Here is an 11,075-nt window from a genome sequence, read left to right on the forward strand (position 1 = left end):
TCTCCCTTTCTTTTTGAAAGAAATCTTTGAGAGCTACTGAGTTAAGTCTCTCTGCCTCAGATTCTTTTAATGCCTTAGTTTTCTTTTCTAAGTCGTTGGTTACTCGCTTGTTTATTTCCAGAAGTTTTTCTTCCTCTGATTTTTTAAGAGCGGCGATGCGAGTCTTTTCTTTCATCAGATCAACTTTTTTTTCGGTTAGAAGATCTGTTTCTCTTTTGTAGAAACTAACTTCTTTTTTTGCTTTAAGTCTTCCAGATTTTTCAAAGCTTAATTTTTCTTTTAATTTTAAAAAGTCCTCTGAAAGCTTTATTACCATTAACTCTAGCTCAGATGGAGACGACTTGGTTTTATTAGATGTAGACTCACATACCTGATCATCAGTGTCAGAGGCAGATTCTGCATTGGACGTGGCCATCAGACAGATGAGTGCTTTGTCTTCTTCATCGGATGAAGAATCGGACACCCAATTTTCTTTCTCAGCCATCAGGCTTCGCTCTCTAGGATTGTACTTGTATTTATTCTTGTAATAGTCAGCATCCTTTACCAATCGTCGTCTGCATTCTTTGAAAAAATGACCGATTTTTTCGCACCTGAAGCAGCGGAGGTCATTTTTCCTTCCGTTTTGTCCTCTTTCTTCTCCTCTCTTCTATCTTCTCTTCTTTCTTCTCTCTCTTCTCTTTTATCTCTTCTGTCTTCCCTCTGATGAAATTTAGATGGCTTCCTTTCATAGGAGGGCTGGTACCTTTCCCTCTTGAACTCTCTCCGTTCATAGAGTTTCTTGATGAACTTTTTCTGGAACTGCTTTGTAATCAAGGCCAGAGATTTGGCAAAGGCTTTGATATCATCAACTGATTCAGATATTTCATCTTCAGATTCTGATTCTATCACCAGTGCTTTATTTCCTTTCTTCTTGTGGTCTCTAGTGGGGGTCCTTGAAACTTCCTTTTATTCAGCTGCTAGAGCCAGAGGTCCACCAATGGACACCTTTTTCTTCATGATGTCGTTCTTTTGTGCAGCAAGCGTTCCGTATACGTCATGGAGTGACCAGCCCTCTAAGTCCTGATTTGCTTGAAGGGACATTGACAGCTGTGTCCATTCATCGCCGAGACTTTTAAGGAATAAAACATTGTTTTCTTTCTTTGTTCTGGAGATATCATTTCGACGACATTGATTAATCAATATGTTGAAACGATCGTATGTCTTCTGAATCGATTCATCAGGAAGAGCCTTGAAGTTGGTGTGTTAGTTGAGACATTGGACTCTACGATTCTCCTTTTTTTTTGCCCCTTCTTCCAATTGGCTTGCCAGCTCATCCCATAGTTCCTTGGCAGTGGAACATGCATCAAGGGATTGGAAGATTTCATTGGGTATGGCCATAATTATCAGTCTTTTGACCTTTTTGTCGGTCTCAACCCGCTCTATGTTGTCTTCATCCCAATTCTTCTCATCCTTGGGCATGTAGTAGGCGGGAATTTCAACTGTGATATTTGTTCTTGGGACTCTTGGAACAAGAGTCTGTGGAACATAGGGACCCTCCATGACAGATCGCAGAAGGTTTCTGTCCATCCCTTCTAGAAAATTCACCATTCGTATTCTCCATTGTGGGTACTCTTCTCTTTGAAGACTTGGAGGTTTGGTGAGGGAACCAACACTGTAGGCGGAGTTCCAGTTGGCCATTAAGATTTTTAGAAGAGAGAAAGTTTACGTTTTAGAGAAGATATTTTTGTGAAAAACGTGAATTGAGAGATTTTTTTTTATGATCGTTTGATTGGAAAAACAATCAATTGGCTCTGATACCAATTGTTGATCCCATATATCTCAATAACACTAATAATTAAGTTAAGAATAACCAAATTATGGTGTTTAGATGAATAAAATGATGAACACTCAAGAACAATGTATGAACATTCAAAGAATAATCTTGAGTGCCAAATATTTCACTTTATTCAATAATTATGCAAAAACGTAAAGCGTCAAAAATTACAATAGGCCTAACCACCTATTTATACTAGTAAGCTAATAAGAAGATAACTATCTAGTGAGACTATTTAGCTAATCTTCTACTAACAGATAAAGCTTATCTATAATAAGGATAAACATTAAAACAAGATAAACTTTGTAGAATCTAGCTGTTGAATTGTTATCTCCAGCTGTCTTCCATGGGATATGAGTTCAACCTTATCTTTATATCTTCATTGCTTGCCTCTGGTTGAACTGCTGAAGGAAACTCCAAGTGTTGGTATCCATAGGGGTTATGGAGATGCACTTTCCATCGCATCTCTGGTCAGTTCATCGACCCTATGGATGTTCTTCAGACTTAGTCATTTTTCCATGAAGTCTTCCATCGGCCTTCTGGTTCTTCATCTCATGTTTGTCTTCATTACTTCATATATCATGCTTAAGGGGTCTAACACTCGCTATTACCATGGAGTGGCCTTGGAATATGTAAGCTTGACCAAGGAGTCTTTTTCTAGCTGGGCACACCAATACCATCATGGCCCGAGCTTGGGATTTATCTGGAAATATCGTCCAGATAACACTTATGAGGAATTTGTGAAGATCATTAATTACCCCACGGACATGCCTTGAGTGAGAGGGTGAGAAAAAAACATCTTGCGTTAAGTACTTTTGTTTTGGTTAGGATATTTTTGGATATTAACCGGCCTTGAGCTTGGTTTATTTTGTTTTATTTTGGTTTTATGTAATAGCTAGTCTGGCGTAGTAAGCAAGACTTATGTATTGACTTATCTTTTGCAAGCAATATATTATTTTAGAGTTTAATCTTATTGAGTGAATGTTGGATGACTAGGTTATGAATAAATATGCTTATAAATGTAAATGTTTTAACGCACACAACAATAATGTCGCGACGGTCAGGAAGGACAGCATCGGTTACACCCGATGCAGTAAACCCACCACCTATAGGACCTACCCCTATTGTACAAGAGACCAGACCAGCATCGGCTGCGGCTGCAAGGACCGCTAGCACGCGGGGACGAGGTCGAGGAAGAGGAAGGGGGCGAGGTAGGACTCAAGCGACACAAAATGAACCTGAGCCCTCTGTGCAAGAAAGCTCTGCATCTGGAAGATGTCGAGGCAAGGGGCGAGGACGAATCCGGGCAACCGCCGCTACCCCTGTGGACATCATCGCTCAAGAGGTGACAAGAGCCTTGCAAGCTGCCTTACCTGCAGTTATAGCTCAAGTGCGAGAGGCAGAGCTGAGAAATCAGAAGGATAGGGTGATAAGCAATAGAAGAGGAGATATTAGCGATTCAAACAACAGAGAAGACCGACATGAGAGGTCAGGACCAAATAGTCCTGTCAACACGGGCATGGGACAACAAGGTTGTAATTATAAGACCTTTCTAGCATGTAATGTTAGGACTGAAAGTTAGTGTAAAATTTTATTCGTCTTGAAAGTTTATTTTGTCTATAATTGTATAAAAGTCACCGTGTTTGACTTTTATTAGATAGTTTGACTTTGACATTTGTCTAATAGTTTGACCCTATAAATAGGGTGAAGTCTTGTAATTCTTGTAGGAGCTCATTTGTTAAAATCAATATACGTATGAAGGTTTGACAAGTTTGACTTTTCCTCTCTTCATCTCCTTAATGTTCTTGAATGATAAATCAGATCTGCCATGAATCTATGAAGATTTATATTGAAGATTGATCATAGTGGGACAACAATTGGTATCAGAGCGGGAATTGCAAAGAAATCACAAAGAAGAAATCAGAGATTTTGAAGATTTTTTTTTCGAAGTTTATTTTCTGGAATTTTTTTTTTCATATCGTTCTTATTTTTTTCTTGAGTTTGATCCGAAATTTCTTTAAAATTTTATGTTTTTGTGTTAATTTTGGGATCATTTTGTGCGTAATCTTGTTGTGAATCTTTGTTTTACACAAAGATTTGCATTTTGATCACCTGATTTCAAGTTTTTGGTGAATTTTATGAATTTTAAAATTTTCGTGCTCTTGATTTTTTTTAAATACCGGTGTTTTGATCCATTTTTTTTAAAATTTTTGGTTTGTTTTTGTGTTTTTGGTAGTAAATCTGTCAAGGCACATAATCTTTCAGGCCCATACGGTTTATTTTAGCCTAGCCTAGCCATCTTATTCATATTCATCGCACAGGTAATCACACATAAACAATCAGATTTATCTTCTCCAAGTCTAGATCGATCATAACCTGAGCGGACAAAAGATTAAATCGATCACAACCTGAGCGGACAAGGGTTTAAATCACAGAAGTCTTGATCAGATTATCAGCAGGTTGATCGAATTCGGACAGTAGGGGAGATAAGGTTCATCCAATTCGGACACAAAGGTAACTCAGATTGTTCGAATTCGGACATGATGTAAGTTTGGATTGACCGTATACGGTCATCAATTGAACAATTTAATCAGCAAAGTGAGCGATTTACAGTGTGTTGAGCGAACTTCTTCATAACAGTGTAAGCAATTTTGTGTTTATCGCACACTTCATAAGTGATTTAAAGAGTAAATCATTTGGGGCTTGATCGGAGTTTTTCTTTCATAGTATAAGATTTGATCGAGTTTGGTCTTAATTCATTCATCCCCTTGTCCGATTTCACTATGTCCTTATTCAATTTCATTCAATTTCATTAAATCGGCTGCCTTGAACAGATTTCTAGGACTGGGTTAGAGAGCCTGAGCTGCTGCTGTTTTGATTTTGAAGTTATGAATAGTTTCACTGGTCAAGGGTCGACTGTTTTAAGGTGAAGGAACAATGAAATTCAGCAACTGTGTTGAGAATGTTATTTCTGAGAACTCTATTGTTGGAGAAGAAAAATCGGATAAATCAAATCAAACTCACTTGTGATGACTTTGCCTTGAAAGGAGCTTCTGGGAATGCTGTGCTGCAAATTTCTTTTTGTTCGAGAAAACTTAAAAAGAAAAAGCTCACTGTCGACTTCATTACATACAGACTTTGAGAAGCAAGTCATGTCCAACAATTTGTAATAGCGTGAGATCCATGACCAATGTTCTGAACTAACAATCACAGTATCTATTCTGTGAATATTGGTGTTGTCAAGAAGGATAACAAGGTTTGCTATTGGGTCTCAGCAGATGAATGGTAGTGGATTGAATCGTAGTTGAGTTTATAAGATCACAAAGCTGTTGTTAGCATATCATTGTGTTAATTTTTGGTCTTAATTGCTCAAGATAGATGTTGCAGTGTTACTTGCTGTTTCATCTTTATCTCACACATCAGTCCCATTCTTCTACCTTGGTTTAGGGATTTGATACATACCTGTACCTTCTCATGAACATTTAGCTTCAAGACAAACATTCACTGTTGTTGTATTGTTTTTTTTAATTCAAACACAGCTGCCTGTCATCTTCTTCAATAGTTCATTCTGTGTCGTTCATCTCAATTGATTTAGGCATACTGATGGTTTATCAGCTCAACTGGGTTCAATAGTCTTAATTGCAGAACTTGATCGAAACCTATATTGTGCTTCATATTAACTGTTTTTGGGTAACAGATCAAATAAAGTTGCAAAGATAAGCGCAAAGTGGGAACCTAGACCCTTTGTAGAAGTACCAAGTAGATCTGTAACAGCATCCATAAGCAATTCATTGTGTTCAAGATTGATTTCACTGTCAGATTCTACTTGCTGACAGACTGACTTCTGGCACAACAATACCAGAGTTGTCTAAGGATTGACAGCAACAGTGAGTATTTGATCAATGGTTGTCTAGCAGGAGCTTTGTCAGAAGAGACTGTTCATTCGTTTAGGCATTAAATTGATCACAAGGCCATCAATATTCAATCCAAGCTTCATCTTATCAGCAGTTTTCTCAGTCAAGGGTTTACACAGGCTTCAAGGATCATCCATTTTCAGTTTGGAAAGATTTGGGCTTGTTTTTTTTAATTTTGTTTAGATTTTCATTTTTTGAATCTTTGTTTCTCTGTTTTGAGTGTTGAGAAATTTTGAACTGTTTTACGTCGTATAAACTGTTTCTTATCAGTTTTAACTGTTCTTGACTGTTTTTAATAGTTTTTAACTGTTTTCAACAATTTTGATTGTTTTTACTGATTTTATACAGTTTTTCGTCGTTTTTCTAAATTCTCATCAGTTTTTGTGTTTTTCTGATTTTTTTGAGCTTAACTGTATTTGATTTCTTTTAGCTGATTTCATCGCATTAGATCCTGTAATTGATCAATTTTTTATGGCAAATATCCTAGAGAAGGAGAATGAAGAGATGAGAGCTCAAATTGCTAAACTGAAAAAGAGCATTGTTAACTATAAAGAAAAATACATAAATATATTTTCTGAGAATCATGCTAATGTAAAGTTTATTGAAAATCTGCAAAAAGATCATAAAGCAGCATTGTAAAGAGTTGAGAATGATTTGAATTATAAGATTAATAAACTTGAGAAAATTTTGGATTCTGAAAGGAGTGAGTTAGATGATGAAATTAGAAGTTCAAACAAGATAAAACAAGATTTAGTCAATAAACTTCATAAAGCAGAGTCTGAACTGAATGTTGTAAGGAATTTTCCAGAAAAGAAAACTAAAGAGACTGAATAGCTTATAGAGAAACTTTATGAAGCTGAAAAGAAAGTTATTAATGAAAGGAAGTTATTGGAAAAAGAGAAAGAAAAGGTTTTAGAAKCRGAAAAKGATATGAATGTTGAGAGGAAGAAACTTGAGAAAGAGAAGAAGAGAGTGATTGAACTAGAAAGAAAATTTGGAACTGAACGTGTATCTTACGAGAAAAGGATAAGCTCTCTAGAGCTAAATGCAAAAATGCTTTTAAAGCAAATCTCGGATTTTGAGCAGCTGATCATCTTGGAACGAGCCAAGAATGATAAAGAAAAGAAAGACATATCCGAAGACTGTCAGAGTCAATTACAGATATTATCTGAAAGTATTGATCTAAAGCAGAAGGCTTTAGATGAAGAGAAAAAACAATTTGCCCTTGAGAAAAGAAATACTTCAAAGAAGTATACATCAATTGCTAAAGAGCTTGCAAATAAGAAAAAGTGGCTTGATATCGCTTTGGAGAATGAAAAGAGTAGCTCAGATGAAGAGAAACGAGAGTTAATAAATCAWAAGAGAAAGTTTGAAATGCTTCAGAAGGAGTTAGAAGGTAAACTCCTGGACACTACAAGCAAATTGTCTGATCTAAAGACAGACCTTGAAACTGAGATGAAGATGAGAACTAAACTTAAAATTAAATTTGTTTAGTTACTGCTGAAAGAGACCAACTTTTACAAAAAAGTCAAAGACTTTTCGTGTGCTTAAAGCTCAACTGGTTCTCCTTCTCAGTGTAAAACCAACTTTTATGACTGGTCCAAATCGAACAGTTATTCAAGTAATCCTAAATCTACTGTTTCTAAGAACTATTCTCGTTCTTCTAATCAGTATTATCACGGGTACGTCATTGGATCACCCAATTATTCTTCTAAAATAAAAAGTATTTGGGTTAGTAAATCTGAATCTGTTTTAAATCGTACTCTTATTGCTACTAATAATCTTCCTTGTTTTGTGAGATCCAATTCTTACTTGATAAATCTTAGCAAGAAAAGGATCATGTGCTCCACATGTAAATCAACAGATTTTGTGAACAAGAAGATATATAACAGATGGAGTACAGACAACAGATATCAGAACAGTTCGAAAGGTAAGAACATGTATGATTACAATTACTGGTATGGATCATATTTTATTCCTGATCATCCTGTTCACAGTGCTAAAAAGATTACATATTATAAGAATAAATAGTTTGGAAGTTATAACATACCCCAATCAGATACTAACAAAATAGGACCCAAGTTCGTTTGGGTACCAAAATCTATTTGATCTGATTTTGCAGGTGTGTCAAGATTGTGCTGATCAGAATATCATTTCAATGATACACCAATGCAGGGGGAGTTGTGATTTATTTGAAATAGTGGTTTCTAAACACTCAGTTTAGAACCCGTACTTAAAATGTTTCCTTTTTAATTTTTGAGCTTAACTGAAACATTTCTGAAATCAACTTTCTAGGGGGAGTCTCTAGAAGTTTTAAATAAATGTTTTTTTTGGAAGTGAATAAGTTTTTGGAAACGAGTACATTCTCTGAACCAGTATTTCCTGAGATTTTACTTGTGTAATTTCTCATCGTACATAACTCCAATATCTGTTTCAGCTATTCTTTAAATTGTTATTATCACGTCTCTTAAAATGAAAATCATTTTCGGTGATAATACGCTCGTTTGTATTCAAATTTTGTTTTCTGATATTTTTTTACATTGATTGATATACATTCAATAATTTTTTTGAATATCAGAATCTGTAAACTTGTTCTTACAGATCTTCATTCATTTCTCTCATACACTGAATAATCTGTTCGTTGTCGCATCATTACTTATTGATTGTGCTTATAGCCAAATTTTTTGATCAATTTTATCTGATCTTTGTGCTTTATATGCAATATTATTTTTGATCAACTCTTGTGATCAAATGTGCATAATTATAAATTTTTAGGAGGGACTGAGTGCTTATCAGAAATACCTCAATGGAATGTCAGAACCGACAAACCTACCCATGAGGACAACCATATCTGAGTGAGATTTAAATCAAAAAGGGTTTGTGTGCTGAGACTAAAATGAAACTGAGAAGGGTAGTTGTCGTGAGCTAAAAGAATTGACGAGAGTTGTGTCAGGATTAAAAGAATATAAAAATCCTGTTCCAAACTTGTAAATTCCGGGCATACCACATAATCTATTAGTTCTCGATTCTTTGGAGACTAATATTGAAAAAGGTAAAGCCCAAGCCAATTCTTGTCACAACCCCACCAGCTACTAATTTATCTCTCAACAGATAAGTGTTTCAATAACACTTGGGGGACACAACTCATCAACTATCAATTTCTCATTCGGAGAAAGTTGATATTGAATTAGAAGGATATATGTCCCCCCTTCAAGTCTTTTTTACCACTAATTGAGTCTGATAAATTTGTGTAGTTCGCACAGTTTATCTTTTTGAGCCTAAACAGAAGCATACATTGCTTTATCCTTCTACACTACACAAATTGCATTTTATATGTTAATTTGCCAAAACATTCATAGATATGCTATTTTTAAGCTATCAAAGATTGAATGGAAGACCTGGTGAGATGAGCATCAAAAAGTCTCATATATACAATACATCTGTTGTACTGAGTATATCTGTTATACTCACAGACCAATCTTTTTGTTAGATTGAAAACAATTTCATATATTGAAATTGGCTGTTACCTTCCAATTCCCTTAATCTGAAAAGATTAAACAAGTGGATTTGAATAGATCTACTTACAATTTCTTGAATTGACGGCTTACGAGGATGATTTCATTCATCTTGTGTATGATGGAATGATTCTCATTTCATCACAAGGGGGAGTATGTAATAATGAATGAAATGTCCAATTTCGAACATTTTAAAGGGAATCTGATGTAAAGATCAAGGGGGAGTAACTTCAAATCTGGCAAAAGACTCAAAAGAAGTGCGACTGGAGATGATTACAAAAGATTATACCGATGTCACAACGTCTGAGAGTTTTTGAATGAGAAGATCATCATTTCAAAAGTTTACCAACGGAGTTTCTTATCAACGAGATAGTTAGTGATTTGCTGTCTGAAGATCCTTTGAAGATCACATTTTGTACATTGTTTCTGAAGATTAATGTTCTACATTGTCAAAAGAGAAGATCATCGTGGTTCTACATTCGAGGGGGAGAATGTTAGAAGATCTTTCTCAACAATTGATTATCTGAAGATTTTGAGTTGAAGTTGGTTTTCGAAGAAGACATAGCGGGCTTAAAGCTTCAAAGTTCAAACAAGACTCAAAAGCACGAAACTTCTTTCAAGTCAGATTACAAATGGGGAGAATGTTAGGACTGAAAGTTAGTGTAAAATTGTATTCGTCTTGAAAGTTTATTTTGTCTATAATTGTATAAAAGTCACAGTGTTTGACTTTTATTAGATAGTTTGACTTTGACATTTGCCTAATAGTTTGACCCTATAAATAGGGTGAAGTCTTGTAATTCTTGTAGGAGCTCATTTGTTAAAATCAATATATGTATGAAGGTTTGACTAGTTTGACTTTTCCTCTCTTCATCTCCTTAATGTTCTTGAATGATAAATCAGATCTGCCATGAATCTATGAAGATTTATATTGAAGATTAATCAGAGTGGGACAACATGTAAGCCCCAACCCTTTCAAGGTGACCCTAACCCAATGGCAGCTATGAGGTGGATAAAAGAGACAGAAGTGATTTTCAAAATCAGTAAGTGTGCGGAGGAAGATAAGGTGACATATGCGACATCCATGCTAAAATCAGAAGCCCTTTTCTGGTGGGAAATAATTATGAACTTAAGGGGCGAAGAGGCTTTGGTAAGAATGACATGGGGTGAGTTTAAGGTATTATTTAATGAGAAGTTTTATCCTCGAACTGTGATAAAGGAACTGGAAGAGGAATTTTTGAGGTTGGAACAAGGAATCATGACAGTCCGGGAGTATACAACAAATTTTACAGAAAAAGCGAGGTTTGCCGAGCACTATGTTTCGACTGAGGAAAGACGGGTAGAGCGGTACATCTGGGGACTGAAAGCATCCATTCTGGAATTTGTTCTCACTATGAGTCCAACCACATTTCAGGAGGCAGTAAACGCTGTAGACATTCGAGAGAAAGAGATGAATCGTCAAGATGCTGAGCGTGGCCAAATAAAAAAATGGGAAGGTCCGAGCAATGAAACCAGGAAGCCAAAGTTTCTGGGTTCGGAAAAGAAGACATGCCAATAGCAAGCTGCAAAACCATGCCCTAAATGCAACCATGTGCATAAAGGAGAATGCATGGTTAAGCCGAGGATGTGTTACTGATGTGGGAAGCCAGGACATCTGTCTCAGGATTGCAAAGTTGAGCGAAGGGAGCGACTATGCTACATTTGTAAGTCACCCAACCATATACAAGCAAATTGCCCTCAGCAGAAGAATGAGCATACTACAGGTCAAGGTGGAAGTCGAAATGGAAAAAGGGAGGAAAGGCGACCTGAAGTAACTAAGTCAAAAGGAAGAGTTTT

At 36.0% G+C, this 11,075-nt stretch overlaps 1 protein-coding gene across 1 annotated transcript; it reads left to right on the forward strand.

Annotated features, from left to right (window-relative positions):
* The first annotated feature begins 10,233 nt into the window (after positions 1-10,233).
* On the forward strand, positions 10,234-10,797 carry LOC112503055. Its single transcript, XM_025107123.1, has one exon. The coding sequence runs from the start codon at positions 10,234-10,236 to the stop codon at positions 10,795-10,797; it is 564 nt and encodes a 187-aa protein (XP_024962891.1).
* Positions 10,798-11,075: the final 278 nt, after the last annotated feature.

The sequence above is a fragment of the Cynara cardunculus genome, unplaced genomic scaffold, assembly GCF_001531365.2.
Source record: "Cynara cardunculus var. scolymus isolate 2C unplaced genomic scaffold, CcrdV1 Un_Scaffold_2467, whole genome shotgun sequence".
Classification (NCBI taxonomy): domain Eukaryota; kingdom Viridiplantae; phylum Streptophyta; class Magnoliopsida; order Asterales; family Asteraceae; genus Cynara; species Cynara cardunculus.